At 56.8% G+C, this 15000-nt stretch overlaps 1 protein-coding gene across 1 annotated transcript in view; it reads left to right on the top strand.

Moving 5' to 3' along the window:
- Positions 1 to 14037, top strand: part of CHIC2 (cysteine rich hydrophobic domain 2) — a 19438-nt gene extending 5401 nt beyond the window's left edge. Inside the window, exons 2-6 of the mRNA XM_078885266.1 lie at positions 1 to 12; positions 1885 to 2040; positions 5503 to 5559; positions 8306 to 8365; positions 12619 to 14037. The exon at positions 1 to 12 is cut by the window's left edge and continues 43 nt beyond it. Of these exons, the coding sequence (XP_078741392.1) occupies positions 1 to 12; positions 1885 to 2040; positions 5503 to 5559; positions 8306 to 8365; positions 12619 to 12669 (336 nt within the window). The 3' untranslated portion in view covers positions 12670 to 14037. The remainder of the gene's footprint in view (positions 13 to 1884; positions 2041 to 5502; positions 5560 to 8305; positions 8366 to 12618) is intronic.
- Positions 14038 to 15000: the final 963 nt, after the last annotated feature.

The following is a 15000-nucleotide window of genomic DNA, read 5'->3' as shown; positions in this document are numbered from 1 at the left end:
CTCACGGGGAAGGTACGTATGGGCGCGTCTCTCTCTGCGGTGTCTCCGTGTCTATGTGTGTGTCTCTGTGTGTCTCTGTGTGTCTCTCTGCGGTGTCTCCGTGTCTCTATGTGTGTCTCCGTGTGTGTCTCCGTGTGTGTCTCCGTGTGTGTCTCTGCGGTGTCTTCGTGTCCCTGTGTGTCTCTGTGTCTCTCTGTGTGTCTGTCTCTCTGCGGTGTCTCCGTGTCTATGTGTGTGTCTCTGTGTGTCTCTGTGTGTCTCTCTGCGGTGTCTCCGTGTCTATGTGTGTGTCTCCGTGTCTGTCTCCGTGTGTGTCTCCGTGTGTGTCTCTGCGGTGTCTTCGTGTCTCTGTGTCTCTCTGTGTGTCTGTCTCTCTGCGGTGTCTCCGTGTCTATGTGTGTGTCTCTGTGTGTCTCTGTGTGTCTCGCTGTGGTGTTTCCGTGTCTCTATGTGTGTCTCCGTGTGTGTCTCCGTGTGTGTCTCTGCGGTGTCTTCGTGTCTATGTGTGTCTCTGTGTGTCTCTCTGTGTGTCTGTCTCTCTGCGGTGTCTCTGTGTCTATGTGTGTGTCTCCGTGTGTGTCTCCGTGTGTGTCTCTGCGGTGTCTTCGTGTCTCTGTGTGTCTCTGTGTCTCTCTGTGTGTCTGTCTCTCTGCGGTGTCTCCGTGTCTATGTGTGTGTCTCTGTGTGTCTCTGTGTGTCTCGCTGTGGTGTTTCCGTGTCTCTGTGTGTCTCTTTGTGGTGTCTGTGTATCTGTCTGTAGGTGTGTCTGTGTCTCTCTGTCTTTGTGCACGTGTCTGCGTGGGTGCGCGCTCCGGTTTGATAGCAGAGGTCTCACTCCGAATCAGTCGGGCAGCATTATTTTTTAATCGCCTGCGTAACGCTGCTGTGTGGAAGCTACCTGGGTCTGTCGCTCCGCACGAAGCTTCAGGTCTTCTCGGCCACAGTCATTCCCTCCCTTCTCTACGCTTGCGAAACGTGGACCCCCCTAGTGGAGCATCTGCGCCGGTTGGAAACATTTAGGTTGGCCTGCCTACGATCTATCTTGGGCTCAACCAGGCTGGATTGTGTGAGGAGCTCACAAATCCTTGACAGATCTGGGCAAAGTCCCATCGGTGAGCTCCTCCGGCAGGCAAGGCTGCATTGGCTGGGTCATGTAGCCCGCATGCCCAGCCACCGCATGCCTAAGCAGCTTTTGTTCGGCCGGATCGAGGGGGCTAAACGGGCGCGGCACGGGCTAGAGAAGAGATGGAGTGACGTGGTACAGGAGGACGTGGAGCTGAGTGGACTTGCCGATGACTGGTACCAGCGGTGTCAAGATCGGCCTCAGTGGAGGAGGCTCGTGAAGGACGCTACTGGGCAGTTGGAGGCAGTTGCCCTCCAGCAACAACGGAGGGCGGAGGAGCGACACTCACAACAACGAGCGGGGCGCCGGGTGGCTAAAGCACAGCGAGTTGGCACAGTAGGGGGCACAGGTGGTGCATCGGCCAGTCATCTCGGTCATCTCGGTCAGTCGACCCGTGGCACCTGCTGGGTCTGCCCCGTGACCTCCTGCCAGCGGGTTATGGACACTTCACGTGGCAGCCTCAAGGTGCACATGGCCTGGCACAAGCGTCGTGGTGACGTCACCGCCACCTAGTGGCGAATGGCGGTTGTTGTTGTTTATGTGCATACACGCGCGCATTAAAGTGCGTGTTTGCATGCGTATACGTGTGTGTTTTTGTCTTTGTGTGCTTGCGTACTTACGCGTGTGTGCGTGCGTGCGTGCGTGTGCGTGCGTGTGTGTGCGCGTGTGTGTGTGTGTGTGTGCGTGTGTATGCATCCGTGTGTGCGTGTGTATGCATCCGTGTGTGCGTGTGCGCGTGTGTGTGTGTGTGTGTGACTCAGGTGGCCCCTGAGGAGTTCAAGTCGAGTGTGGGCCGCGTGAACGGCTGCCTCAAGAAGACGATGCCCGTCAACTTCCGCTGGCTCTTGTGCGGCTGCCTCTGCTGCTGCTGCACCCTCGGCTGCAGCCTGTGGCCTGTGGTGTGCCTCAGCAAGAGGGTGAGCACGCCTCACCCGCTCACCCACTCACCACGCACACGCTCACACACTCACACTCACCACTCACACTCACCACGCACACACTCACCACTCACACTCACCACTCACACTGGCCCGTGGTGTGCCTCAGCAAGAGGGTGAGCACGCCTCACCCGCTCACCCACTCACCACGCACACGCTCACACACTCACCACGCTCACCACTCACCACGCACGCTCACCCACTCACCACGCACACGCTCACCACTCACACTCACCACTCACACGCGTTACTCACACCACACTCACCGCTCACCACTCACGCTCACCACTCACACTCACCACTCACACTCACCACTCACACTCACCACTCACTCGCCACACACGCTCGCCACTCATACTCGCCACTCACTCACCACTCACTCGCCACTCACCTCACACTCACCACACACGCTCGCCACTCACACTCACCACTCACTCGCCACTCACACTCACCACTCACTCGCCACTCACCTCACACTCACCACACACGCTCGCCACTCACACTCACCACTCACTCGCCACTCACTCACCACTCACTCGCCACACACGCTCGCCACTCAATCACCACTCTCGCCACTCACTCACCACTCACTCACCACTCACTCGCCACACACACTCACCACTCACTCACCACTCACTCGCCACACTCACTCACCACTCACTCGCCACTCACTCGCCACACACACTCACCACTCACTCGCCACACTCACTCACCACTCACTCACCACTCACTCGCCACACACGCTCGCCACTCACTCGCCACACTCACTCACCACTCACTCACCACTCACTCGCCACACACACTCACCACTCACTCACCACTCACTCGCCACACTCACTCACCACTCACTCGCCACTCACTCGCCACACACGCTCGCCACTCACTCACCACTCACTCACCACTCACTCACCACTCACTCGCCACACACACTCACCACTCACTCGCCACACACACTCACCACTCACTCGCCACACACGCTCGCCACTCACTCACCACTCACTCACCACTCACTCACCACTCACTCGCCACACACACTCACCACTCACTCGCCACACACGCTCGCCACTCACTCACCACTCACTCACCACTCACTCACCACTCACTCACCACTCACTCACCACTCACTCGCCACACACACTCACCACTCACTCGCCACTCACTCACCACTCACTCACCACTCACTCGCCACACACACTCACCACTCACTCGCCACACACACTCACCACTCACTCACCACTCACTCACCACTCACGCTCACCACTCACACTCACCACTCACACTCACCACTCACACTCACCACTCACTCGCCACACTCACTCGCCACACTCACTCACCACTCACTCACCACTCACTCGCCACACTCACTCACCACTCACTCACCACTCACTCGCCACACTCACTCACCACTCACTCGCCACACTCACTCACCACTCACTCGCCACTCACTCACCACTCACACCACACACGCTCGCCACTCAATCACCACTCACTCGCCACTCACCTCACACTCACCACTCACACTCGCCACTCACACTCACCACTCACTCACCACTCACACTCACTCACCACTCACACTCACCACTCATTCACACTCACCACTCACACTCACCACTCACACCACACACACTCGCCACTCACACACACTCACCACTCACACTCACCACTCACACCACACACGCTCGCCACTCACACACACTCACCACTCACTCGCCACACACGCTCGCCACTCAATCACCACTCACTCGCCACTCACTCACCACTCACACTCACTCACCACTCACACTCACCACTCATTCACACTCACCACTCACACTCACCACTCACACCACACACGCTCGCCACTCACACACACTCACCACTCACACTCACCACTCACTCGCCACACACGCTCGCCACTCAATCACCACTCACTCGCCACTCACCTCACACTCACCACTCACACTCGCCACTCACACTCGCCACTCACTCACCACTCACACTCACTCACCACTCACACTCACCACTCATTCACACTCACCACTCACACTCACCACTCACACCACACACGCTCGCCACTCACACACACTCACCACTCACACTCACCACTCATTCACACTCACCACTCACACTCGCCACACACACTCGTCCCACACACTCACCACTCACTCGCCACTCACCTCACACTCACCACACACGCTCGCCACTCACACTCACCACTCACTCGCCACTCACACTCACCACTCACTCGCCACTCACTCACCACTCACTCGCCACACACGCTCGCCACTCACACTCACCACTCACTCGCCACTCACACTCGCCACACACACTCACCACTCACTCACCACTCACTCGCCACACACACTCACCACTCACTCGCCACTCACTCACCACTCACTCACCACTCACTCGCCACACTCACTCACCACTCGCCACACTCACTCACCACTCACTCGCCACTCACTCGCCACTCACTCACCACTCACTCGCCACACTCACTCACCACTCACTCGCCACACTCACTCACCACTCACTCACCACTCACTCGCCACACTCACTCACCACTCACTCGCCACACTCACTCACCACTCACTCGCCACTCACTCACCACTCACACCACACACGCTCGCCACTCAATCACCACTCACTCGCCACTCACCTCACACTCACCACTCACACTCGCCACTCACACTCGCCACTCACTCACCACTCACACTCACTCACCACTCACACTCACCACTCATTCACACTCACCACTCACCACTCACACCACACACACTCGCCACTCACACACACTCACCACTCACACTCACCACTCACACCACACACACTCACCACTCACTCACACTCACCACTCACACTCACCACTCATTCACACTCACCACTCACACTCACCACTCACACCACACACACTCGCCACTCACACACACTCACCACTCACTCACCACTCACACTCACCACTCACTCACCACTCACACTCACCACTCACTCACCACTCACACTCACCACTCATTCACACTCACCACTCACACTCACCACTCACACCACACACACTCGCCACTCACACACACTCACCACTCACTCACACTCACACTCACCACTCACACCACACACACTCACACACACTCACCACTCACACACACTCACCACTCACACTCACCACTCACACCACACACACTCGCCACTCACACACACTCACCACTCACACTCACCACTCACACCACACACACTCACCACTCACACACACTCACCACTCACACTCACCACTCACACCACACACACTCGCCACTCACACACACTCACCACTCACACTCACCACTCACACCACACACACTCACCACTCACACCACACACACTCACCACTCACACACACTCACCACTCACACCACACACACTCACCACTCACTCACACTCACCACTCACACCACACACACTCACCACTCACGCTGCGTGCCGTTTCAGACGCGCAAGTCTATAGAGAAGTTACTGGAGTGGGAGGACAACAGACTCTACCACAAGGTGGGTGGCTGTGTGGTGAGTCTGTGTGGCGAGTCTGTGTGTCTCTGTGTGGTGAGTCTGTGGGTCTCTGTGCGATGAGTCTGTGGGTCTCTGTGTGGTGAGTCTGTGGGTCTCTGTGTGGTGAGTCTGTGGGTCTCTGTGTGGTGAGTCTGTGGGTCTTTGTGTGGTGAGTCTGTGGGTCTCTGTGTGGTGAGTCTGTGGGTCTCTGTGTGGTGAGTCTGTGGGTCTCTGTGTGGTGAGTCTGTGGGTCTCTGTGTGGTGAGTCTGTGGGTCTCTGGGTGGTGAGTCTGTGGGTCTCTGGGTGGTGAGTCTGTGGGTGTCTGTGTGAGTCTATGGGTCTCTGTGTGAGTCTATGGGTCTCTGTGTGTGTGAGTGAGTCTGTGGGTCTCTGTGTGATGAGTCTGTGGGTCTCTGTGTGATGAGTCTGTGGGTCTTTGTGTGGTGAGTCTGTGGGTCTTTGTGTGGTGAGTCTGTGGGTCTTTGTGTGGTGAGTCTGTGGGTCTTTGTGTGGTGAGTCTGTGGGTCTTTGTGTGGTGAGTCTGTGGGTCTCTGTGTGGTGAGTCTGTGGGTCTCTGTGTGGCGAGTCTGTGGGTCTCTGTGTGGCGAGTCTGTGGGTCTCTGTGTGGTGAGTCTGTGGGTCTCTGTGTGGCGAGTCTGTGGGTCTCTGTGTGGTGAGTCTGTGGGTCTCTGTGTGGTGAGTCTGTGGGTCTCTGGGTGGTGAGTCTGTGGGTGTCTGTGTGAGTCTATGGGTCTCTGTGTGAGTCTATGGGTCTCTGTGTGAGTCTATGGGTATCTGTGTGATGAGTCTGTGGGTCTCTGTGTGGCGAGTCTGTGGGTCTCTGTGTGACGAGTCTGTGGGTGTCTGTGTGGTGAGTCTGTGGGTCTCTGTGTGGTGAGTCTATGGGTCTCTGTGTGGTGAGTCCGTGGGTCTCTGTGTGGTGAGTCTGTGGGTGTCTGTGTGGTGAGTCTATGGGTCTCTGTGCGATGAGTCTGTGGATCTCTGTGCGGGGCGTCTATGGGTCTCTGTGTGATGAGTCTGTGGGTGGCTGTGTGGGTGAGTCTGTGTGGTGAGTCTGTGGGTCTCTGTGTGGTGAGTCTGTGGGTCTCTGTGTGTGAGTCTGTGGGTCTCTGTGTGTGAGTCTGTGGGTCTCTGTGTGGTGAGTCTGTGGGTCTCTGTGTGGTGAGTCTGTGGGTCTCTGTGTGGTGAGTCTGTGGGTCTCTGTGTGGTGAGTCTGTGGGTCTCTGTGTGGTGAGTCTGTGGGTCTCTGTGTGTGAGTCTGTGGGTCTCTATGAACCACGTGTGTATGCAACTCGCTGTGTCTGTAGTTGGTCTTTGTGTGGTGAGTCTATGTGTCTCTGTGTGGGGAGTCTGTGGGTCTCTATGAACCACGTGTGTGTGCAACTCGCTGTGTCTGTAGTTGGGCTCTGTGTGGTGAGTCTGTGGGTCTCTGTGTGGTGAGTCTGTTGGTCTTTGTGTGGTGAGTCTATGTGTCTCTGTGTGGGGAGTCTGTGGGTCTCTATGAACCACGTGTGTGTGCAACTCGCTGTGTCTGTAGTTGGGCTCTGTGTGGTGAGTCTGTGGGTCTCTGTGTGGTGAGTCTATGTGTCTCTGTGTGGGGAGTCTGTGGGTCTCTATGAACCACGTGTGTGTGCAACTCGCTGTGTCTGTAGTTGGTCTCCGTGTGGTGAGTCTGTGGGTCTCTGTGTGGGGAGTCTGTGGGTCTCTATGAACCACGTGTGTGTGCAACTCGCTGTGTCTGTAGTTGGGCTCTGTGCGGTGAGTCTGTGGGTCTCTGTGTGTGAGTCTGTGGGTCTCTGTGTGGGGAGTCTGTGGGTCTCTGTGTGTGAGTCTGTGGGTCTCTGTGTGGTGAGTCTGTGGGTCTCTGTGTGGTGAGTCTGTGGGTCTCTGTGTGTGAGTCTGTGGGTCTCTGTGTGTGAGTCTGTGGGTCTCTGTGTGGTGAGTCTGTGGGTCTCTGTGTGTGAGTCTGTGGGTCTCTGTGTGGTGAGTCTGTGGGTCTCTGTGTGTGAGTCTGTGGGTCTCTGTGTGGGGAGTCTGTGGGTCTCTATGAACCACGTGTGTGTGCAACTCGCTGTGTCTGTAGTTGGGCTCTGTGTGGTGAGTCTGTGGGTCTCTGTGTGGTGAGTCTATGTGTCTCTGTGTGGGGAGTCTGTGGGTCTCTATGAACCACGTGTGTGTGCAACTCGCTGTGTCTCTAGTTGGGCTCTGTGCGGTGAGTCTGTGGGTCTCTGTGTGGGGAGTCTGTGGGTCTCTATGAACCACGTGTGTGTGCAACTCGCTGTGTCTCTAGTTGGGCTCTGTGTGGGGAGTCTGTGGGTCTCTGTGTGGGGAGTCTGTGGGTCTCTATGAACCACGTGTGTGTGCAACTCGCTGTGTCTCTAGTTGGGCTCTGTGTGGGGAGTCTGTGGGTCTCTGTGTGGGGAGTCTGTGGGTCTCTATGAACCACGTGTGTGTGCAACTCGCTGTGTCTCTAGTTGGTCTCTGTGTGGGGAGTCTGTGGGTCTCTGTGTGGGGAGTCTGTGGGTCTCTATGAACCACGTGTGTGTGCAACTCGCTGTGTCTCGAGTTGGGCTCTGTGTGGGGAGTCTGTGGGTCTCTGTGTGGGGAGTCTGTGGGTCTCTATGAACCACGTGTGTGTGCAACTCGCTGTGTCTCTAGTTGGGCTCTGTGTGGGGAGTCTGTGGGTCTCTATGAACCACGTGTGTGTGCAACTCGCTGTGTCTCTAGTTGGGCCTGCATTGGCGTCTGAGCAAAAGGAAGTGTGAGAGCAGTAACATGGTGGAATACGTGAGTCCACCAATCACTCACCCTCACCACTCACTCACCCTCACTCACCACTCACCCCTCACTCACCCTCACCACTCACTCACCCACTCACTCACCACTCACTCTCACCACTCACTCACTCACCATTCACTCACCACTCACCCCTCACTCACCCTCACCACTCACTCACCCACTCACTCACCACTCACTCACCCTCACTCACCACTCACCCCTCACTCACCCTCACCACTCACTCACCCACTCACTCACCACTCACTCTCACCACTCACTCACTCACCATTCACTCACCACTCACCCCTCACTCACCCTCACCACTCACTCACCCACTCACTCACCACTCACTCACCCTCACTCACCACTCACCCCTCACTCACCCTCACCACTCACTCACCCTCACCACTCACTCACCACTCACTCACCCTCACTCACCACTCACCCCTCACTCACCCTCACCACTCACTCACCCTCACTCACCCTCACTCACCCACCCTCACTCACCCTCACCACTCACCACTCACTCACCCTCACCACTCACTCACCACTCACTCACCACTCACCCTCACCACTCACTCACTCACTCGCCACTCACTCACACCACTCACTCACCACTCACTCACCACTCACTCACCACTCACTCACCCTCACCACTCACTCACCACTCACTCACCACTCACCCTCACCACTCACTCACTCACTCGCCACTCACTCACACCACTCACACCACTCACTCACCACTCACTCACCACTCACTCACCCTCACCACTCACTCACTCACTCACCCTCACCACTCACTCACCACTCACTCACTCACTCACCCTCACAACACCACTCACTCCACCCACACACTCACTGACCACTCACAACACCACTCACTCCACCCACACACTCACCCACCACTCACTCCACCCACACACTCACTGACCACTCACAACACCACTCACTCCACCCACACACTCACCCACCACTCACTCCACCCACACACTCACCCACCACTCACCACTCACAACAGCCACACACTCACTCCACCCACACTCTCACCCACCACTCACTCCACCCACACACTCACCCACCACTCACTCCACCCACACACTCACTGACCACTCACAACACCACTCACTCCACCCACACACTCACCCACCACTCACTCCACCCACACACTCACCCACCACTCACCACTCACAACATCCACACACTCACTCCACCCACACTCTCACCCACCACTCACTCCACCCACACACTCACCCACCACTCACTCCACCCACACACTCACTGACCACTCACAACACCACTCACTCCACCCACACACTCACCCACCACTCACTCCACCCACACACTCACCCACCACTCACCACTCACAACACCCACACACTTACTCCACCCACACTCTCACCCACCACTCACTCCACCCACACACTCACCCACCACTCACCACTCATAACACCACTCACTCCACCCACACACTCACCCACCACTCACCACTCACCACACCACTCACTCCACCCACACACTCACCCATCACTCTCACCCATCACCCTCACCACTCACCCTCACCACACCACTCACTCCACCCACACACTCACCCATCACTCTCACCACTCACCCTCACCACTCATCCTCACAACACCACACACTCACCCTCACCACACCACTCACTCCACCCACACACTCACCCATCACTCTCACCACTCACCCTCACCACTCACCCTCACCACACCACTCACTCCACCCACACACTCACCCATCACTCTCACCCATCACCCTCACCACTCACCCTCACCACACCACTCACTCCACCCACACACTCACCCATCACTCTCACCACTCACCCTCACCACTCATCCTCACCACACCACACACTCACCCTCACCACACCACTCACTCCACCCACACACTCACCCATCACTCTCACCCATCACCCTCACCACTCACCCTCACCACACCACTCACTCCACCCACACACTCACCCATCACTCTCACCACTCACCCTCACCACTCATCCTCACCACACCACACACTCACCCTCACCACACCACTCACTCCACCCACACACTCACCCATCACTCTCACCCATCACCCTCACCACTCACCCTCACCACACCACTCACTCCACCCACACACTCACCCATCACTCTCACCACTCACCCTCACCACTCATCCTCACCACACCACACACTCACCCTCACCACACCACTCACTCCACCCACACACTCACCCATCACTCTCACCACTCACCCTCACCACTCATCCTCACAACACCACACACTCACCCTCGCCACACCACTCACTCCACCCACACACTCACCCATCACTCTCACCACTCACCCTCACCACTCATCCTCACAACACCACACACTCACCCTCGCCACACCACTCACTCCACCCACACACTCACCCATCACTCTCACCCCTCACCACTCACCCTCACCACACCACTCACTCCACCCACACACTCACCCATCACTCTCACCCATCACCCTCACCACTCACCCTCACCACACCACTCACTCCACCCACACACTCACCCATCACTCTCACCACTCACCCTCACCACTCATCCTCACAACACCACACACTCACCCTCACCACACCACTCACGCCACCCACACACTCACCCATCACCCTCACCACACCACTCCCTCACACTCACCACACCACTCACTCCACCCACACACTCACCCATCACTCTCACCCATCACCCTCACCACTCACCCTCACCACACCACTCACTCCACCCACACACTCACCCATCACTCTCACCACTCACCCTCACCACTCATCCTCACAACACCACACACTCACCCTCACCACACCACTCACTCCACCCACACACTCACCCATCACTCTCACCACTCACCCTCACCACTCATCCTCACAACACCACACACTCACCCTCGCCACACCACTCACTCCACCCACACACTCACCCATCACTCTCACCACTCACCCTCACCACTCACCCTCACCACACCACTCACTCCACCCACACACTCACCCATCACTCTCACCCCTCACCACTCACCCTCACCACACCACTCACTCCACCCACACACTCACCCATCACTCTCACCACTCACCCTCACCACTCATCCTCACAACACCACTCACTCACCCTCGCCACACCACTCACTCCACCCACACACTCACCCACCACTCCCTCACACTCACCACACCATTCACTCACCCACACACTCACCCACACACTCACCCATCACCCTCACCACACCACTCCCTCACACTCACCACACCATTCACTCACCCACACACTCACCCACCACTCTCACCACTCACAGCGTACACTCGGTGGTGAGCGCTACGCTGCACCACGAACCAGGCAGATAACCGAATTCGATTCCCCGTGTGTCTGTGTGTGTGTGTGTGCTGTGTGTGTGTGTCTGTGTGTGTGTCTGCGTGTGTGTCTGCGTGTGTGTGTGTCTGCGTGTGTGTGTCTGTGTGTCTGTGTGTGTGTGTCTGTGTGTGTGTCTGTGTGTGTGTCTGTGTCTGTGTGTCTGTGTGTGTGTCTGTGTGTGTGTCTGCGTGTGTGTGTGTCTGCGTGTGTGTGTCTGTGTGTGTGTGTGTCTGCGTGTGTGTGTCTGCGTGTGTGTGTCTGCGTGTGTGTGTCTGCGTGTGTGTGTGTCTGTGTGTGTGTGTGTCTGTGTCTGTGTGTGTGTCTGTGTCTGTGTGTGTGTGTCTGTGTGTGTGTCTGTGTGTGTGTCTGCGTGTGTGTGTCTGCGTGTGTGTGTCTGCGTGTGTGTGTGTCTGCGTGTGTGTGTCTGTGTGTGTGTCTGTGTGTGTGTCTGTGTCTGTGTGTGTGTCTGCGTGTGTGTGTCTGCGTGTGTGTGTGTCTGCGTGTGTGTGTCTGCGTGTGTGTGTGTCTGCGTGTGTGTGTGTCTGCGTGTGTGTGTGTCTGCGTGTGTGTGTCTGCGTGTGTGTGTCTGCGTGTGTGTGTCTGCGTGTGTGTGTCTGCGTGTGTGTGTCTGCGTGTGTGTGTCTGCGTGTGTGTGTCTGCGTGTGTGTGTCTGCGTGTGTGTGTCTGCGTGTGTGTGTCTGCGTGTGTGTGTCTGCGTGTCTGTGTGTGCGTGTCTGCGTGTGCGTGTCTGCGTCTGTGTGTGTGCGTCTGTGTGTGTGCGTCTGTGTGTGTGCGTGTCTGCGTGTGCGTGTCTGCGTGTGTGTGTCTGCGTGTGTGTGTCTGCGTGTGTGTGTGTCTGCGTGTGTGTGTGTCTGTGTGTGTGTGTGTCTGTGTGTGTGTCCCACAGGTTATTCTCATTGAGTTCATACCAAAATGCTCCATCTTTAGACCGGACTAACATCAACAACAACAACATCATCATCAACAACATCTGTCATCAACAACGTCAACAACCAACAACATCAACGTTTGTCATCAACAACGATATCTACAACATATGTCATCAGCAACGTCAACAACATCAACAACAACGCCAACAACATCTATCAACAACAACATCTATCAACAACAACAACAACGTCAACAACAACATCTGTCATCAACGTCAACAACATCGTCAACAACATCTATCAACAACAACATCTATCAACAACAACAACGTCAACAACAACATCTGTCATCAACGTCAACAACATCGTCAACAACATCTATCAACAACATCAGCAACTGTCAACAACAACAGCAACAACATTTTATCGATAACAAGCCTGGTCATGTGATCGCCGCGGGTCACATGACCCCTCTCACGGTGGAGGAGGAGGGGGGGGGGGCGGTACTTGACCCCCACTGAGGTTAAATGTGAAAGGTTACACAGGTTACACGGTTCCAAGGTTAAAGGTTAAACTAATCTCCCTCTCCCCACTCTCTGCCCCTCCCTCACTCCCCCTCTCTCTCCCCCCACTCTCATCTCTCGCTCTGATGGTGCTGATGGTGCTGATGGTGCTGCTGATGATGATGATGATATTTGTGGTATTGATGACGATGGTGGTGATGATGATGATGACAGTGGTGATGGCGGTGGTATTGGTGGTGTTGGTGGTGATGGTGACGGTGGTGATGATGATGACAGTGGTGATGGCGGTGGTATTGGTGGTGTTGGTGGTGGTGGTGAAATTTGTGTTGCTGTAAAAACAACATGTGTTTTTCCCGCGTTGCCTTTTGAAAGGTAATTCGCTCGCTCCGATTGGCTTCACCGACGGTGACGTCACTGCCACGCTGGGCGTGGCTTCTTGGTGGTGGTGGTGGTGATGGTGGTGAGGCTCTGATGGGCATCACTCACTCCACGTTCCTCCTGTAACTGCCTCCACCTCACCCCTCCTTATTCACCCTCTCCCACCACCACCTCTACCACCTCATCCCTACCCCATCTCCCTCCCCCCTCCATCCTCCAATCCCTCTCCCACATCTCCCCCCCATCTCCCCCCGTCTCTCTCCATCCTGCACTCCCATCCTCCCATCCCTCCCCCCTATCTCTCTCCATCCCCCCCCATCCTCCCATCCCCCCATCTCCCCCCTCCTTCCTATTCCCTCCCATCCTATCCCTCTCTCCCCCATGTCTCTCCCTCTCATCCCCCCCCATCTCCCTCCCATCCCTCCTCTCCCCACCCATCTCTCTCCTCTCTCCATCCCATCTCTCCCCATCTCCCTCCCATCCTCCCATCCCTCCCCATCTCCCCCCTATCTCCCCCATCTCTCTCCACCCCCCCCCATCCTCCCATCCCCCCATCTCCCCCCTCCTTCTTATTCTCTCCCATCCCTCCTCTCCCCCCCCCCATCTCCCTCCCATCCTCCCATCCCCCCATCTCTTCCCCTCCTTCCTATTCCATCCCATCCCTCCCATCCCTCCTTTCCCCTCCATCTCCTCTCTCCATCCCTCCCCCATCTCCCTCCCATCCTCCCATCCCCCCATCTCCCCCCTCCTTCCTATTCCATCCCATCCCTCCCATCCCCCCCACCTCATCCCCTCCCATCCTCCCATCCCCCCATCTCCCCCCTCCTTCCTATTCCATCCCATCCCTCCTCTCCCCCCATCTCCCTCCCATCCTCCCATCCCCCCATCTCCCCCCTCCTTCTTATTCTCTCCCATCCCTCCTCTCCCCCCCATCTCCCCATCTCTTCCCCTCCTTCCTATTCCATCCCATCCCTCCCATCCCTCCTTTCCCCTCCATCTCCTCTCTCCATCCCTCCCCCATCTCCCTCCCATCCTCCCATCCCCCCATCTCCCCCCTCCTTCCTATTCCATCCCATCCCTCCCATCCCCCCCACCTCATCCCCTCCCATCCCCCCATCTCCCCCCTCCTTCCTATTCCATCCCATCCCTCCTCTCCCCCCATCTCCCTCCCATCCTCCCATCCCCCCATCTCCCCCCTCCTTCTTATTCTCTCCCATCCCTCCTCTCCCCCCCCATCTCCCTCCCATCCTCCCATCCCCCCATCTCTTCCCCTCCTTCCTATTCCATCCCATCCCTCCCATCCCTCCTTTCCCCTCCATCTCCTCTCTCCATCCCTCCCCCATCTCCCTCCCATCCTCCCATCCCCCCATCTCCCCCCTCCTTCCTATTCCATCCCATCCCTCCCATCCCCCCCACCTCATCCCCTCCCATCCTCCCATCCCCCCATCTCCCCCCTCCTTCCTATTCCATCCCATCCCCCCCACCTCATCCCCTCCC

The sequence above is a fragment of the Lampetra fluviatilis genome, unplaced genomic scaffold (assembly GCF_964198595.1).
Source record: "Lampetra fluviatilis unplaced genomic scaffold, kcLamFluv1.1 SCAFFOLD_530, whole genome shotgun sequence".
Taxonomy (NCBI): Eukaryota; Metazoa; Chordata; class Hyperoartia; order Petromyzontiformes; family Petromyzontidae; genus Lampetra; species Lampetra fluviatilis.
This window is presented reverse-complemented; position numbering and strand designations above follow the sequence as displayed.